The sequence below is a fragment of the Liolophura sinensis genome, chromosome 1, assembly GCF_032854445.1.
Source record: "Liolophura sinensis isolate JHLJ2023 chromosome 1, CUHK_Ljap_v2, whole genome shotgun sequence".
In the NCBI taxonomy this organism is placed as follows: domain Eukaryota; kingdom Metazoa; phylum Mollusca; class Polyplacophora; order Chitonida; family Chitonidae; genus Liolophura; species Liolophura sinensis.
The window spans coordinates 1,847,063-1,866,331 of NC_088295.1; the positions used below are offsets into that span (position 1 = coordinate 1,847,063).

The window sequence follows — 19,269 nt, forward strand, 5'->3', positions numbered from 1 at the left end:
TTCTTATATCTGTATGACTGGCTGTTAGACTGCTCAGCTTAGTGTCCTATTCTTACATCTGTATTACTGGCTGTTAGACTGCTCAGCTTAGTGCCATGTTCTTATATCTGTATTACTGGCTGTTAGACTGCTCAGCTTAGTGTCATGTCCTTATATCTGTATGACTGGCTGCCAGACTGCTCAGCTTAGTGTCCTGTCCTTATATCTGTATTACTGGCTGTTAGACTGCTCAGCTTAGTGTCCTGTTCTTATATCTATGTTACTGGCTGTTAGACTGCTCAGCTTAGTGTCCTGTTCTTACATCTATGTTACTGCCTGTTAGACTGCTCAGCTTAGTGTCCTGTTCTTACATCTATGTTACTGGATATGAGACTGCTCAGCTTAGTATCCTGTTCTTACATCTATGTTACTGGCTGTTAGACTGCTCAGCTTAGTGTCCTGTTCTTACATCTATGTTACTGGCTGTGAGACTGCTACTGCTCAGCTTAGTGTCCTGTTTTTACATCTGTATGACTGGCTGTTAGACTGCTCAACTGAGTGCCATGTTCTTACATGTGTATGACTGGATGTGAGACTGCTCAGCTTAGTGTCATGTCCTTATATCTGTATTACTGGCTGTTAGACTGCTCAGCTTAGTGTCATGTCTTTACATCTGTATGACGGGATGCGAGACTGCTCAGCTTAGTGTCCTGTTTTTACATCTATGTTACTGGATATGAGACTGCTCAGCTTAGTATCCTGTTCTTACATCTGTATTACTGGCTGTTAGACTGCTCAGCTTAGTGTCCTGTTCTTACATCTATGTTACTGGCTGTGAGACTGCTCAGCTTAGTGTCCTATTCTTACATCTGTATTACTGGCTGTTAGACTGCTCAGTTTAGTGTCCCGTTCTTACATCTGTATTACTGGCTGTGAGACTGCTCAGCTTAGTACCATGTCCTTACATCTCTATGACTGGCTGTTAGACTGCTCAGCTTAGTGTCCTGTTCTTACATCTGTATTACTGGCTGTGAGACTGCTCAGGTTAGTGTCCTGTTCTTACATCTGTATTACTGGCTGTGAGACTGCTCAGTTTTGTACCATGTCCTTACATCTCTATGACTGGCTGTGACACTGCTCAGCTTAGTGTCCTATTCTTACATCTGTATTACTGGCTGTGAGACTGCTCAGCTTAGTGTCCTGTTCTTACATCTGTATTACTGGCTGTGAGACTGCTTAGTTTAGTGTCCTGTTCTTACATCTGTATTACTGGCTGTGAGACTGCTCAGTTTAGTGTCCTGTTCTTACATCTGTATGACTGGCTGTGAGACTGCTCAGTTTAGTGTCCCGTTCTTACATCTGTATTACTGGCTGTGAGACTGCTCAGTTTAGTACCATGTCCTTACATCTCTATGACTGGCTGTGACACTGCTCAGCTTAGTGTCCTGTTCTTACATCTGTATTACTGGCTGTGAGACTGCTCAGCTTAGTGTCCTGTGCTTGCATCTGTATTACTGGCTGAGAGACTGCTCAGTTTAGTGTCCTGTTCTTATATCTGTATTACTGGCTGTGAGACTGCTCAGTTTAGTGTCCTGTTCTTGATTTACATTCAATCTTATGAAAAATTCCCGTCATTGGAGTAACACTTTGCATTTTGGAAATTAAATGTTACACTTAAGCAATCAAGAACATTGTATTTTCCTCGTACAAATGGAGAGATTATTATTTTAGACACAAAATGTTGTATAAAGTTGCTGTATGTAATGTGTCAGATTCTGCTCTGATAACACTCTTGTAGGCATGATTAGGGTGACAGTATGGAAGGTCTGCATCTATGTACATGTTGTTGGGTTAGGAGGGAGGGAACACAAGTGTGTCTCAGATTACAACTTTATCTGCTAGTTACCCCAGCCTTGACCTTTACCCCATGGAGTGGGGCTGAAAGTTGACCCCAACACATTAACACCCTCCTAATTTTACAGTAATTAAGGTGCTGCTAATTAGCTAGGATGATTTAAGGAGGTTGAGCTACATGAAGGAGGCATCACCCACTGGCTCTCCTGTCTTACCCTGAAGTACATTGTTACACCTGTGATAACTCACTCTCCTGTCTTACCCTAAAGTACATTGTTACACCTGTGATAACTGTCTCCTGTCTTATGCTGAAGTACATTGTTACACCTGTGATAACTCAGTCTCCTGTCTTACCTGAAGTACATTGTTACACCTGTGATAACTCACTCTCCTGTCTTACCCTAAAGTACATTGTTACACCTGTGATAACTGTCTCCTGTCTTATGCTGAAGTACATTGTTACACCTGTGATAACTCAGTCTCCTGTCTTACCTGAAGTACATTGTTACACCTGTGATAACTCACTCTCCTGTCTTACCCTAAAGTACATTGTTACACCTGTGATAACTCACTCTCCTGTCTTACCCTGAAGTACATTGTTACACCTGTGATAACTCATTCTCCTGTCTTACCCTAAAGTACATTGTTACACCTGTGATAACTGTTAGCTGGAGACTTTATCGTCCTGTGTTAGCTGGAGACTTTATCGTCCTGTGTTAGCTGGAGACTTTATCGTCCTGTGTTAGCTGGAGATTGTATCGTCCTGTGTTAGCTGGAGACTTTATCGTCTTGTGTTAGCTGGAGATTGTATCATCCTGTGTTAGCTGGAGACTTTATCGTCCTGTGTTAGCTGGAGACTTTATAGTCTTGTGCTAGGTGAAGAATTTATAGTCGTGCTAGGTGAAGAATTTATAGTTATGTGGTAGGTGGAGAATTTATAGTCTTGTGCTAGGTGAAAAATTTATAGTCATGTGCTAGGTGAAAAATTTATAGTCATGTGCTAGGTGAAGACTTTGTTGTCCTGTGTTAGGTGAAGACTTTATCATCCTGTGTTAACTTAAAGTGTTATCGTCCTGTTTTTGATTTGCTCAGGTGGTTCTGTCACATAGACGATGACACGTATGTGAATGTCCCAGAACTGGTCAGACTTCTGCAGCAGTACAACCACACAGATGACTGGTACCTGGGCAAACCCAGCCTTAAGCACCCGATTGAGATTGTGGACCGCGAAAACCAGGGGGTAAGTGTACCTGATACCAGCTCACACTTAATTAACCTCTATCATTACATTAATCGCATGTAATCTCATTATGCTGGATTTAAATTAATCACATCTGACAAGCAAGATAAGAGAAAGGCCTAGTCTACTGAATAAATATCCACTGGGGAGACATAAATTGGACCTTCAGTACAAAGCTCCTTCTGGCTATTCCCTGAGCGATAATTCTAATCATTCTGTGGATTCATGTTTCTCACTTCATTACCCTTGAAAAAAAAAAAAACTTAATTGCAAAACTTTAATTTGAGCTATGCCACACACATTTGCATCTGATGCTTTCAACAGCTTGGGGTGTTAGTATGAAGTGCTGAGAAATGTGTGGTATGTTGTTAAGACATATGACATGATCCAGGTCTGTGTAGTGCTAACTGAAAACATTGATAGTATCTGGCTGTATTGATGTAAAATGGAAATGTCAGATTTGATGGGTCTACTCCTCAAATGTCAGTGTTACAAGGAGGCAGATTTTTACAAATATCAGCTGAGCCCTTCCCTAGTAAGAGTAGTGTACCCGTAGTCCTGGGGTAGTCCTGGGGTGCATGTGCCGGTAATGGAGGTTAGAGGGCTACATGTGTACCCAGTCACGCACTGAATAGCTCGGACTTGCTCATAAAACTGGTGAACTGTGTATCCCACAAAACATGAATCTCGTTCCTGCTCTGTGCTCGAGGAGTTAAACATCTGTCCATGTACTGTACTTCACCTGAGTTTAGCATCTTCAGATAACACATTTTGTGATAGTTCTGATTGAATGATTGATAGAAGGCCATTTAAGAGGGTTCTTTATGAAGCCAGAAAAAAATTTCATACCAGAAAAATGCAATTTTTGTCAACAAGGTGTCATTTTAAGGCACTTTTGTGCTTCTGGAAATGGTATAGATTCTCCATGTGTAAGGCTGCTATGACATAGCCTGATAATAAGGTAACATTTGTGTCACAAGCGTCAAAAGTGTTGTACAGTGTGATTGTTAAATGATTGATCCTGATCAGAGATTTGTGTCAGACAAATTAGTTATCTTTCTGTGTCAGTTTTTGTCAGTATTTATCACCTGACGGTGAACAGGCTGTGTGAGGTCTTCACTGAGTTGTGGGTAGTATTGTAATTTGTGGTCATCTCGTACATGTCGTACATGGTGAACAGGCTGTGTGAGGGCTTCACTGAGTTGTGGGTAGTATTGTAATTTGTGGTCATCTCGTACATGTCGTACATGGTGAACAGGCTGTGTGAGGGTTTCACTGAGTTGTGGGTAGTATTGTAATTTGTGGTCATCTCGTACATGTCGTACATGGTGAACAGGCTGTGTGAGGGTTTCACTGAGTTGTGGGTAGTATTGTAATTTGTGGTCATCTCGTACATGTCGTACATGGTGAACAGGCTGTGTGAGGGTTTCACTGAGTTGTGGGTAGTATTGTAATTTGTGGTCATCTCGTACATGTTGTACATGGTGAACAGGCTGTGTGAGGGCTTCACTGAGTTGTGGGTAGTATTGTAATTTGTGGTCATCTCGTACATGTCGTACATGGTGAACAGGCTGTGTGAGGGCTTCACTGAGTTGTGGGTAGTATTGTAATTTGTGGTCATCTCGTACATGTCGTACATGGTGAACAGGCTGTGTGAGGGCTTCACTGAGTTGTGGGTAGTATTGTAATTTGTGGTCATCTCGTACATGTCGTACATGGTGAACAGGCTGTGTGAGGGTTTCACTGAGTTGTGGGTAGTATTGTAATTTGTGGTCATCTCGTACATGTCGTACATGGTGAACAGGCTGTGTGAGGGTTTCACTGAGTTGTGGGTAGTATTGTAATTTGTGGTCATCTCGTACATGTCGTACATGGTGAACAGGCTGTGTGAGGGTTTCACTGAGTTGTGGGTAGTATTGTAATTTGTGGTCATCTCGTACATGTCGTACATGGTGAACAGGCTGTGTGAGGGTTTCACTGAGTTGTGGGTAGTATTGTAATTTGTGGTCATCTCGTACATGTCGTACATGGTGAACAGGCTGTGTGAGGGCTTCACTGAGTTGTGGGTAGTATTGTAATTTGTGGTCATCTCGTACATGTCGTACACGGTGAACAGGCTGTGTGAGGGCTTCACTGAGTTGTGGGTAGTATTGTAATTTGTGGTCATCTCGTACATGTCGTACATGGTGAACAGGCTGTGTGAGGGCTTCACTGAGTTGTGGGTAGTATTGTAATTTGTGGTCATCTCGTACATGTCGTACATGGTGAACAGGCTGTGTGAGGGTTTCACTGAGTTGTGGGTAGTATTGTAATTTGTGGTCATCTCGTACATGTCGTACATGGTGAACAGGCTGTGTGAGGGTTTCACTGAGTTGTGGGTAGTATTGTAATTTGTGGTCATCTCGTACATGTCGTACATGGTGAACAGGCTGTGTGAGGGCTTCACTGAGTTGTGGGTAGTATTGTAATTTGTGGTCATCTCGTACATGTCGTACATGGTGAACAGGCTGTGTGAGGGCTTCACTGAGTTGTGGGTAGTATTGTAATTTGTGGTCATCTCGTACATGTCGTACATGGTGAACAGGCTGTGTGAGGGTTTCATTGAGTTGTGGGTAGTATTGTAATTTGTGGTCATCTCGTACGTCGTACATCGTGAACAGGCTGTGTGAGGGTTTCACTGAGTTGTGGGTAGTATTGTAATTTGTGGTCATCTCGTACATGTCGTACATGGTGAACAGGCTGTGTGAGGGCTTCACTGAGTTGTGGGTAGTATTGTAATTTGTGGTCATCTCGTACATGTCGTACATGGTGAACAGGCTGTGTGAGGGTTTCACTGAGTTGTGGGTAGTATTGTAATTTGTGGTCATCTCGTACATGTCGTACATGGTGAACAGGCTGTGTGAGGGTTTCACTGAGTTGTGGGTAGTATTGTAATTTGTGGTCATCTCGTACATGTCGTACATGGTGAACAGGCTGTGTGAGGGTTTCACTGAGTTGTGGGTAGTATTGTAATTTGTGGTCATCTCGTACATGTCGTACATGGTGAACAGGCTGTGTGAGGGTTTCACTGAGTTGTGGGTAGTATTGTAATTTGTGGTCATCTCGTACATGTCGTACATGGTGAACAGGCTGTGTGAGGGTTTCACTGAGTTGTGGGTAGTATTGTAATTTGTGGTTATCTCGTACATGTCGTACATGGTGAACAGGCTGTGTGAGGGTTTCACTGAGTTGTGGGTAGTATTGTAATTTGTGGTCATCTCGTACATGTCGTACATGGTGAACAGGCTGTGTGAGGGTTTCACTGAGTTGTGGGTAGTATTGTAATTTGTGGTCATCTCGTACATGTCGTACATCGTGAACAGGCTGTGTGAGGGTTTCACTGAGTTGTGGGTAGTATTGTAATTTGTGGTCATCTCGTACATGTCGTACATGGTGAACAGGCTGTGTGAGGGTTTCACTGAGTTGTGGGTAGTATTGTAATTTGTGGTCATCTCGTACATGTCGTACATGGTGAACAGGCTGTGTGAGGGCTTCACTGAGTTGTGGGTAGTATTGTAATTTGTGGTCATCTCGTACATGTCGTACATGGTGAACAGGCTGTGCGAGGGCTTCACTGAGTTGTGGGTAGTATTGTAATTTGTGGTCATCTCGTACATGTCGTACATGGTGAACAGGCTGTGTGAGGGCTTCACTGAGTTGTGGGTAGTATTGTAATTTGTGGTCATCTCGTACATGTCGTACATGGTGAACAGGCTGTGTGAGGGTTTCACTGAGTTGTGGGTAGTATTGTAATTTGTGGTCATCTCGTACATGTCGTACATGGTGAACAGGCTGTGTGAGGGCTTCACTGAGTTGTGGGTAGTATTGTAATTTGTGGTCATCTCGTACATGTCGTACATGGTGAACAGGCTGTGCGAGGGCTTCACTGAGTTGTGGGTAGTATTGTAATTTGTGGTCATCTCGTACATGTCGTACATGGTGAACAGGCTGTGTGAGGGCTTCACTGAGTTGTGGGTAGTATTGTAATTTGTGGTCATCTCGTACATGTCGTACATGGTGAACAGGCTGTGTGAGGGTTTCACTGAGTTGTGGGTAGTATTGTAATTTGTGGTCATCTCGTACATGTCGTACATGGTGAACAGGCTGTGTGAGGGCTTCACTGAGTTGTGGGTAGTATTGTAATTTGTGGTCATCTCGTACATGTCGTACATGGTGAACAGGCTGTGTGAGGGTTTCACTGAGTTGTGGGTAGTATTGTAATTTGTGGTCATCTCGTACATGTCGTACATGGTGAACAGGCTGTGTGAGGGCTTCACTGAGTTGTGGGTAGTATTGTAATTTGTGGTCATCTCGTACATGTCAGACATTATGATTATACACACATGTAGTATCCCATAACGTCATCTAAGACATACATGTACTTACATACGTAAAACAATTCCATCTACAAACAGTGTATTTGATAAACTAATGTAAAAGTATGACATCTGTTTTCTCTACTAAGATCATTTAGTTTATCTGTGTGATTGTATTTTGACAGGTGAAGTTGGCGTTTTGGTTTGCCACAGGTGGAGCCGGCTTCTGTATCAGTCGTAGCCTGGCTCTGAAGATGAGTCCACATGCCAGGTAAGACTACAGATGTACATCTACCTGTAGGGCTGTTCATAGTGGAAAAACAGCATAGGGGTACAACTAGAGAGTGATTTAGAAAACATTTATATGACTTTGAAGAAATTTACAAGAAGAAAAAAAAAGGTAAAACCCTCAGCATATATAACTTCATGTCTGCATGCGGGAAATGTTTTAAGAGTAACCTAAGATTGCTTGAAATACACGATTAAACACAATCTGTTTTCAAAAGGCAAAATTCACCATTAAAGAAAAGGTGCTGTTGTACTTATTTGTGACCTTACTTTTAGCCACAATGTTCAGTATAATTTAGAATCAAATCTAAAAAAGGTCAAATCTTTAGTTTCAAATCTCTCCCAAATTCAACACTGAAAACAGCTTTTTTCTGGTATATATATTATCTGAAATGAAAGATTTGATATGAAAATGAATTGTCTATAATGACATATTGTAATATATGGAGGACATTGTATTGGTTATTAGGCTAATTGTAAAATGCTTGTGTTTGCAAATGCCTCAGCAGACGACCCATGGCAAACGGTGGTTTATGATGCTGAGAGCTGTGGGTACTGACAGGTCATTACCAACTGCTGGGGAGAGCGAGGGGGAGGGGATATCACGCCCTCATGCCAGACTCTCATTACCACTCATTATTCTTAATGACAGGAAATAGAGACTTTAATACTACTTTGGAATAGCATTGGGAGCTTAGGTTAGTTGTTGTTAGCCACACTATTGGCGATCTGAGAGTGAGTGAGACCTGGTTAATTCTGAAGCCACAATGATGTAATGTAGAAAGACCAAAGCATTCTCTGTGTTATACATTGAGCTGTGCTATTTGTCAGCACTGAAGCTGTGGCCAGCATAGGCAGTGTTCCCTATGTTATACATGGAGCTGTGCTAATGGTCAGCACTGAATCTGTATCCAGCATAAAAAGTGTTCCCTGTGTTATACATGGAGCTGTGGTATTTGTCAGCACTGAAGCTGTATCCAGCATAGACAGTGTTCCCTATGTTATACATGGAGCTGTGGTATTTGTCAGCACTGAAGCTGTATCCAGCATAGAAAGTGTTCCCTGTGTTATACATGGAGCTGTGGTATTTGTCAGCACTGAAGCTGTGACCAGCATAGAAAGTGTTCCCTGATGCCCTCATCAGGACTTTTACACATGTTTTACACATGTGCTCTAGATTCTGAATGAATGCATAAGCTTTTAACACTGATACGTGTAAATTTTAATTCTAAGGCTCAGTCCTAATTTGAGTCATACTCAAGACTAGGATCTGTATTGTTGGTACTATCTCACTTGGCGTATAAGAGGAATAGGCCAGTACTAATGTGATTTTGTGTGGTGTCATGTATGATGTTACTGCATGTGGTGTCATATATGGTGTCGGTAGGATGTGACTATGTGTGCTGTCATGTATGGTGTCAGTTTGATGTGACTATGTGTTGTGTCCTGTATGGTGTCAGTATTATGTGACTGGGTGGGGTGCCATGATGTCCGTATAATGTGACTAGCTGAAGTGTCATGTCTGGTGTTCATACAATGTGACTGCAGTGTCATGTCACACTCAGGCCAGTATTGGTCGACCTGGTGTCAGTATAATGGAACTGTGTGCGGTGTCATGTATGGTGTCTGTAAAATGTGACTGGGTGAGGTGTCATGTCTGGTGTTCGTGTAATGTGACTGGTGTTGTGTCTCTTGTCACTAAAATGTGACTGAGTAGGGCATCATGACTAGTGTCTTGCATTTCAGTGAGGCAGCAGTCTAAACATGTCGGCATTGGGTCCGGCCTGTTGCAAAGAGATGTCGCATGACATGACCAAAAAGAGTTTGAAAGCAAAGTTAAACCCCAAACAAGCCAGAAATCAAAGAAACAAATTAATGATCATACACTTTTTGAAATTAGGGCAAGTCTGAAAGTAGGTGTTAACTTCTAGCAGGGAATCTGATATTTAGATTCTAATCTGAGACCTGCAAGCATGTAGCTCACAGCCACATACCCCCGTAGGAGATATTCACACCACTCGAAGTCTCCCCAGACACTTTTCACACCTGGCCCAGGTAGACGGGTGGAGGTGGGGGGGCTAGACTGTGAGAGAGGAGGTGCATGTGTGCGGATCGCTTACCCTCCACATCTCCCTCACTGATCGTGTGATGGAGACAGGCTGAGCTAACATATCCATGTAGACATCCCTGAAGATGGTCTGTTAGCTAAGCCTGGCTGGTATTGTCTTGTCAATCCACTGTGTCAATAGGTAGGCTTAGTTTACCTGACCTCTGCACACGAGTGCCCCAGCTCCACTTACGTCAGTATCACAGCTATTACCTACATCTGGACTCATAAACACACAGTGTGCTCACTTTAATGGGACTCTGCCTGCCTCAGGCAGTCTCACATGAACCACAATGAGGCAGACATTGATTCCTGTTCAAAACAATAAAAATTACATAATGAGCCTGTGAATAAGATATTTATAAACCGAGCTCATGTTACTTTGTACCACATGTATCGGCTTCCTTGTGTGTGTGTGTGTGCTAGCTAGATGCTAAGACAGTGCTGCCCTAAGGTTGTAAGTGTAGCTCTCGCCCATCAGGTTACATGTTCAAATCCAGCTCCGTATTGCTCAGGATAGCAATTATCTTAGTTTATCACTTATGGGATGCAGTTGAGTGCTCCAGCTGAGCTGTCCTCCTCTCTGCCTAACTTCCACCATACATGTGTGATTGGCCAAGTAAGGAGTGAACAGTGGCTAGAAAAAATGACTACTTGTACATGTATATCTGCTGTCTACCTAATTGTTTTCTCAGCTGTTAGATAAGATTTTCATGGACATGTCTGTAGTGGAGGTCTCTGACTGTATCTGTAGGTATTGAATCCTGTTGTTGTTGTAGTGGTGGTCGCCTCATGACAGTTGGTGAGAAGATTCGCCTGCCAGATGACTGCACCATTGGCTACATCATACGTATGTACTCCACTTGTTCCCTTTTAACCTTCCACCCAGTCTCTGGGCTTCCTTTGTCCAGCTGTTCACTATTGATTATGAATTATAGGTGCTTGTCCATCCGGCTGGTTTGCTCAGTATGGGAACTCATGTGCTCAGGAGTTGGAACACAAGGTCATAACTGAGCTGGCTCAAGTTCTGTTTGCCACAAACTTTTGCTGAGTGTGAGCTGTGTGAATATTGACTCTGTGAGAGGACTCGCTGGCTGGCTCGCTGGCTGGGTGGCTGGCCTGCATGCAGGCAGTCTGGTGAGCGTGAGGAGAACAGTCGCCAGCTTCTCTCTCCCATATCCTGTCCCCTCACCCACTGCCATTCTCTATTGTTTCCCGTCCACAGCTAATCTCACCTGATCGGCCATCTCTCACAAGTTAACATACGCGTATCATCGGCTGGAATGTCTTTATGGGCACCCAGCCCTAGTTTTCACTGAACCAAGCATAACGGCCTAAATATGACCTCACCTGTTCACTTAACCGCAAATTCACTTGACATTTTCTTTATTGTGTTGGACAGTTTAACTTATTTTGGTAAAAAATCTGAAAAATCTGATCAAAATAATTTGATGACATTTGTAGTCTTTTTATGACTTCAGATACATAAAGTTTAGCAGTTTCTATATTTCTACACAAGGGGCACAGTAGTGGCACGTGCTTGAGATGGTCTGCTTACCTGGAATTGTGTTCTCCTGATTGTAGATCATGTGCTGGGCAAGAGGTTAACGGTTATTCAGAACCTGCATTCTCACCTGGAAGCTTTGTGGTTACTCAGGGATGGTCTCTCCAGTCAGGTACGAAATGCACGTCTAAACAGGTAACCTATTGTACACCGCCAACAAAATATTGCCTAGGTGTTTGGTCTGTTCAACTTTATTTAAATGTATTTGGAATTGTAGTTGGGGGAAGGGGTAAGGGAAGGACTGGTTGTTATGTAGATTTACAGAACATTAATAGAATCAAATGTAATCTTTTGAGAACTCTTATTCAAGAGCCATCAGTAGGGGACATCATATTGTATCAATGTGCTGATGACATGCTTGGTTTGTTTATTACAGATAACCTTCAGCTACTCACAGTATGGGGATAAGATGAATGTGGTAGAAGTGGCTGGGTTTGACCCCTCACAGGACCCCACCAGGTAAGCCAGGCCCACATGTTAATTGAAGCTAGACTCTAATATATTGACCCAGTACTGGTGTTACTTGACAACATCTGCCAAAGTCAGGATCAAAATGTTAATTTGGCCTGACATGGTCTGACATAACAGCAAACAACAATGTATGGGTGAATAAGTTTCCAACATGCTTAGTGACCTCATATACCTTAATTCTTCAACCTTTTTTGCATATGAAGGAGCAGCTTTCAGTGCAGTTTATGCGTATTTATAATTAGGTTTTGGAGACAAAACTACATTGGATGGATTGGTCAATTTCATTGCATAATTTTATCAGTCTAAACAGAAAAATGCCTTTGGAATATGCTTGAATAACACCTTGCAAACATGGGAGAAGGTTGAGAAATTCCAGTACTGTCCACCTAAAGTTTGGTTTGTGTAAATGGACATTGAGAAGCACATAAAGGTCTTAAAATGATACCTTTTATGCCAACGCGTAGGTTTTTCTGAAAAGAAATTGATAGAATGTCAGGAAAATCCTAAATGGCATTATAAGGTGGATGAATCAATAAGAAATATGCAAAATCTATCACTTGAAAAATGCTGAACTTTAGGAATGAATTTATCCCACTGAAGACAAATTCTTCATTTCTGGTTTCTAAAAAATAACATCTGGTGAGAAGTGAAAAATGTTTCAAAGAGAAATAATCTAATGAATGATGTATAAACTCAGGCCTTAAGTGACACCAACATTTTTATTCTCAGTGTGTGACTCATTTCATATGGGGCAAATACTGTTTGTATGAAGTGACTATACTGTTTATATGAAGTGACTATACTGTTTATACGAGTGACTATACTGTTTATACGAAGTGACTATACTGTTTATATGAAGTGACTATACTGTTTATATGAAGTGACTATACTGTTTATACGAAGTGACTATACTGTTTATATGAAGTGACTATACTGTTTGTATGAAGTGACTATACTGTTTATACGAAGTGACTATACTGTTTGTATGAAGTGACTATACTGTTTATATGAAGTGACTATACTGTTTATACGAAGTGACTATACTGTTTATACGAAGTGACTATACTGTTTGTATGAAGTGACTATACTGTTTATACGAAGTGACTATACTGTTTGTATGAAGTGACTATACTGTTTATACGAGTGACTATACTGTTTATACGAAGTGACTATACTGTTTGTATGAAGTGACTATACTGTTTGTACGAAGTGACTATACTGTTTATAGGAAGTGACTATACCGTTTGTATGAAGTGACTATACTGTTTGTATGAAGTGACTATACTGTTTATATGAAGTGACTATACTGTTTGTACGAAGTGACTATACTGTTTGTACGAAGTGACTATACTGTTTGTATGAAGTGACTATACTGTTTGTATGAAGTGACTATACTGTTTGTATGAAGTGACTATACTGTTTGTATGAAGTGACTATACTGTTTATATGAAGTAACCCCACTTCCTGCACAGGAGTGCTTACTAAATGTTGATACAGGGCCATGTTCACACTGTAACCAAATGTTCTGGCAAAAATATACAAAGCGTGGGGGAAAATGTAACATGCTGGACAAGCTGTGACAATCTCTTGTATCTCATGATCCATGCTGTCATGTCCCTGGCTATGTGCAGTGTTTTCCCTTCAGCTCTACAAGATTTCCTCTGACCAAAAACCTAACTGCTGTCCTGTGAATACATTCTTCAGTATTGTGAAAAATGCCGTTATATACATATATATATATGAAGAATTAGTTGACAGCACATCATATTTTTTGTACTGTTTGTCATGAACATCTCATTTCTGTTTGATTGCATCCATTTGGCTCATTATATCGTTAAAAAAAAACCATACATGTTTTATCTTGTGAATACTTAACTGACAAACTGCTCTCTGTGTTACAGGCTGTACTCCTTGCATTGTCACCTATTTCCATACTTCAAACAGTGTGAGAGCTTGTACAAAAAGCAGGCCTAACTCAGAATTAACCAGTCAGATGTCCAGCCAGAAGAGAAGTTGATGGGTGTGAAGGCTGCTGGCAACTGCATCAGTCACTTCAGTAGTGACAACTACCTAATGGCAAGATCTCATAACCATGCCAGCCCTTGGGAATGAGCACTCAGGGGAGACTACTTTTGGTTCCCTCCTCTCCTTGCAATTTATATGCCCTTGCTTGGCATTATCTTTTTTCTTCCTTGTCTTCCAGAATGTGTTTTTTAAGTCCCTGACTTATTACGTGTCTTCCATAATATGACAAAAGATGAAGCTGAAGACAAAACAAATGAACGAGATAGTTGACTTTTGATATTACTGGTACTTGTAGTATCTATAAAATGGAGGTAACATTTATATAAGACTGCTAGTGCAGCTGAGATGTGATCGTATAGTTATCTTATAATACTTACATTAGCATAATTAATGTCACACCTAATAAACACAGTCAGCCCTGAGATCAAACACTTTCCTTATCTTGTCAATCTGGATCAAACACTTTATCTGTCATCAATCGGGATCAAACACTTTGCCTGTCTTATCAACCTTTTGGGACAGGTAAAATACTGGTTTAACCTTGGAAAATGCATTTTTATGTGCATAAAAAAAACTATTGCAATGTTGCAACTAAAACCTTATCTTTTTTTGTGAACGAAGACTGAAACGCAGTTGAGACTTCTGTGAAATGTTCTCTGTGAGTTTCAGGGTAAACCCTGGAATACTAGGAAAACTTGGCGGGTAATGTCACGGTAAGATTGAGAAAGGTTTGTGATCTCAGGGCTTATTGTTGACTTCTGCACATACTTCATAAATGTAAATATGTACAAACATCACTGTGTGCTGTTCCTCTTATTCTCTTTTTCCTTCACCATTTCTGTTGTTTACATGTTAGATAAAGCAGAGCGTGCTCAGTGTGTTTAATTCATTATTGTTTGTATTTCACGAAAGCTGTGTATTATGTGCCTCATATATTGATCAGCATTGTGTGTAAGATTTCATTTTAGTACTCTCATATTTCCTGTCCTACACTGATTTCACATTTATAATCCTTCCTGTGCTTTGCAAGCTTCTGCTCTGGTTTCCTTGGGAACCAGGTGTTAAGTGTAATAATACGACTTGTATGGCTTTTGGGCTGAATTGTGATCTAAAGGTGAAGCAATACGGGAGTTTGGCATTCAAGCTCTTTTGTTCCTAAAGGTAAAAATAGCCCTTCTGTATCATGTGACCTGTAAAAGTTGTTTGGCAACTTTTTGTGGACATTCATTTTTGACATTCACCTTTCTCACTATATTTTTAATATGGTACATAAAAGAAAAAGCTTTTCTTCAGGAATTTCTTGAGTTTACAAAGGTCTGGCTCCTCAGTTTTCTCACTCATTCGTCTCCTCTACATAACCTTTTTTGAAACTTTTACAAGGCACCAGTGTTGTAGTATATATAATAAAAATAGTTGCCCATAATTTCGGACAGGTCAAATGGCACATTGGGACATTTTTTACCTTCAGTGATAAAAGAGTGCGAACTGGAAACTCCCCTATTGATTGCAGATTTTTACTGACCTTGGTAACAAAAGCCAGCTGATAAAAGAAGATATTTAATATAATCTGTGTTTGTAAATTGTGACCTTTGCAAATATTTTTAATCATTATTTATTAGTTTTTGTTTTATCTTTGCATCATTTTTACCATTTCCTTGATCATTCCATAAATCAATGGCAATAGTGTTACAAATCAGGTGCGTCATTTTAAGCTTATGTTTTAGATGTGTGCTACTTCCTGTACTTATAGCCTTTGTCTTTGTGGTCTTTTGTATATACTTATTATATAGATATATATATATATATATTTTAAGCAAAGATTAACTATCCAGATTTCTAGCCGGTTGTGTTTTACTCGATCTGTCATGGGTCGTCATCTTTTATGTTGTGTCTATGCAATTTCTCTTGTGTGTTTTACGGTGATATTTGTTGCATTTCATGCAGTTGGTAGACAGGTATCCCGTACACAAAGTTTATATGTGTGAATGTACAAGGAGAAAGGTGTTTTCTCAGGTCAGTTACTGTTGTGTGCTCAGTCTATATCGGGGTTGTCCGACGGGTACATTCATGCTGACATTGTGTACTGTTCGATTGCATCTCATTAAAGTTTGTCGTTGACAGAACCACTTCAACATTCACTAAACATTTTCCTCATGTGTTTCTGTATCTTTGGAAACACCTCCTTTTCTACTATAAGCAGGATGTCATACATACATATATATGTATATCAAAATTCAAGAGAAGATTTACAGTGCATAATATTGTGTAACTTGGTGTTAAAACTGCTAATGTCTGGCTCATGGATGTCATAAGCCTTTGTGAGATTTCCCTTGTACAGTATTTTTGTACCTCTGGCCGTGTGATGTCTTCCAGTGGACTTGCCTGCTGGTGGTCAGTTTATCTGACCATGTGAATCTTGTATTCCCATCATCAGTTGTTACATGTCACGTAGGTTTTGATTAGCTCGCTGATCCACATGGTGATTGTACATGCAGGCTCAGTTCATGGTAACTACAATGTGAACACATGTTAAACACATACGTGTGTACTATTACATCAGTTCGTGGTACCTACAGTGTGAACACATGTTAAACACATACGTGTGTACTATTACATCAGTTTGTGGTACCTACAGTGTGAACACATGTGAAACACATACGTGTGTACTATTAAATGATTTTGTGGTACCTACATACGTGTGTACTATTACATCAGTTTGTGGTACCTACAGTGTGAACACATGTGAAACACATACGTGTGTACTATTAAATGATTTTGTGGTACCTACAAAGTGAACACATGTTAAACACATACATGTATACTATTACATCAGTTCATGGCACCTACAGTGGGAACACATGTTAAACACATACGTGTGTACTATTACATCAGTTTGTGGTACCTACAGTGTGAACACATGTTAAACACATACGTGTATACTATTATACAGTTCGTGGTACCTACAGTGTGAACACATGTTAAACACATATGTGTGTACTATTACATCAGTTTGTGGTACCTACAGTGTGAACACATGTTAAACACATACGTGTGTACTATTACATCAGTTCGTGGTACCTACAGTGTGAGCACATGTTAAACACATACGTGTGTACTATTACATCAGTTCATGGTCATTACCATCCAGTTAATCCATGATGGCTTCTGGAAGTATTTTACTTAATTTGCTACATTGAAAATTTTATGATAGATTTCAGTGTCTCAAATTAAACAGTTATTGCCTTTTGCCCCTACTCTTAAAGAATAGAAAATTAAAGTCATTTGTCCAAGAATTACCCTCAATACCTATTGCTCTGTTGAAAAACTATGAGATTACTAACAATTATTTTGTGTTGCAAATCCTCAGATTACTCTAATAGCAACTCTTGATTATTCTTGTATCAAACTTTTAGATTGTTCTGTTGGTAAACTCTCAGTAAATTCTGTTGGCAAACTCTCAGTTGGCAAACTTGCAGATCTGTTGACAGACTCTCAGATTACTGCTAATTGTCAGGAGCCTGCCATGTACTCTGAGAATGTGATCTTCTTGATGGCTCAGATAGATAACATCTCCTAGGTTTTACTTTTGAACAATTCAGACGTTAAAGGATCTGAATGTTTTTTGCTTGTTTTTTCATTCTTTGATAAGATTCAGTTGTGAGATTAGAAGCAATTTCCAGTTTTGCCTGTTTATGTTTGTTTTTCACTTTCACATTAGTGTTTTGGATTGCACAGTGTTCATTGACTCTTTGTTACATTTTTGTTGGCGATATTAGGTCTGGCCCCAGTTGTTGTAGTTGTCAGATCTACCTGATTACATTGAGCAAATGAAGCATTAGCTCATATGAGCCCTGTGGTGCTAACTTACATCTGTTCCCAAACATTGAATAAAATTGTTATTTTGACATTTTAATGTGTTGTTTCTTTCACCTGTCATTTGTTCATCATGCCTGTAGCCAGAGATGATCATTCAGGCAAATGTGGTCTTGTTTTAATCTACCGTAAATACTGTGTGTTTGGCATGTTGTAAAGTTTTATATCACAGCACCTGCAGAGAGGATCAGCCTGTGTGAATAATCTTATCAACTAACAACTAGGTTGATGATCAAGTTCATAATTATCTCCAGGTTTACAGAGCACCTGGGAGTTGACTGCTTTATGGACCTCTCTGGCCAAGTTGTTTAATGCGCTCTTCAGGAGAAGGATCATCTCATGGCCAATGAGCTTGTAAGTGTTACATGACCTATAGGAACCCTCACTGGCCAAGTTATCTAATGGGTTCTGCAGGAGGAGGATTAGCTCTTGACCAATAAGCTTGTAAGTGTTACATGACCTATAGGAACCCTCACTGGCCAAGTTATCTAATGGGTTCTGCATGAGGAGGATTAGCTCTTGACCAATGAGCTTGTAAGTGTTACATGACCTATAGGAACCCTCACTGGCCAAGTTATCTAATGGGGTCTGCACGAGGAGGATTAGCTCTTGACAAATGAGCTTGTAAGTGTTACATGACCTATAGGAACTCTCGCTGGCCAAGTTGTTTAATGGGTTCTGCATGAGGAGGATTAGCTCTTGACCAATAAGCTTGTAAGTGTTACATGACCTATAGGAACCTTCACTGGCCAGGTTATCTAATGGGTTCTGCATGAGGAGGATTAGCTCTTGACCAATAAGCTTGTAAGTGTTACATGACCTATAGGAACCCTCACTGGCCAGGTTATCTAATGGGTTCTGCGGGAGGAGGATTAGCTCTTGACCAATGAGCTTGTAAGTGTTACATGACCTATAGGAACCCTCACTGGCCAAGTTATCTAATGGGTTCTGCAGGAGGAGGATTAGCTCTTGACCAAAAAACTTGTAAGTGTTACATGACCTATGTGGACACTCATTGGCCAGTTTGTCTGATGGCTTCTCCAGAAGAAGGATTATTTCTTGATGACTGAGCTTGTAAATGTTATGCGAACTATAGGGGCACTGGCTGGACAACATGTCTGACGGGTTCTCCAGAAGGGGGTTTGTAAGTGTTGAATGAACTGTATGGACACTCACTGGCCAGTTTGTCTGATGGCTTCTCCAGAAGAAGGATTATTTCTTGATGACTGAGCTTGTAAATGTTACGTGAACTATAGGGGCACTGGCTGGACAACATGTCTGACGGGTTCTCCAGAAGGGGGTTTGTAAGTGTTGAATGAACTGTATGGACACTCACTGGCCAGTTTGTCTGATGGCTTTTCCAGGAGAAGGATTATTTCTTGATGACTGAGCTTGTAAATGTTACGTGAACTATAGGGGCACTGGCTGGACAACATGTCTGACGGGTTCTCTAGAAGGGGGTTTGTAAGTGTCGAATGAACTGTATGGACACTCACTGGCCAGTTTGTCTGAT

At 40.7% G+C, this 19,269-nt stretch overlaps 1 protein-coding gene across 1 annotated transcript in view; it reads left to right on the forward strand.

Annotated features, from left to right (window-relative positions):
* The window catches only part of LOC135462192 (fringe glycosyltransferase-like), a 44,691-nt gene extending 26,901 nt beyond the window's left edge, over positions 1-17,790 (forward strand). The window contains exons 5-10 of the mRNA XM_064739589.1: positions 2,926-3,073; positions 7,614-7,699; positions 10,603-10,673; positions 11,408-11,499; positions 11,764-11,846; positions 13,760-17,790. Of these exons, the coding sequence (XP_064595659.1) occupies positions 2,926-3,073; positions 7,614-7,699; positions 10,603-10,673; positions 11,408-11,499; positions 11,764-11,846; positions 13,760-13,832 (553 nt within the window). The 3' untranslated portion in view covers positions 13,833-17,790. The remainder of the gene's footprint in view (positions 1-2,925; positions 3,074-7,613; positions 7,700-10,602; positions 10,674-11,407; positions 11,500-11,763; positions 11,847-13,759) is intronic.
* The last annotated feature ends 1,479 nt before the right edge of the window (positions 17,791-19,269 follow it).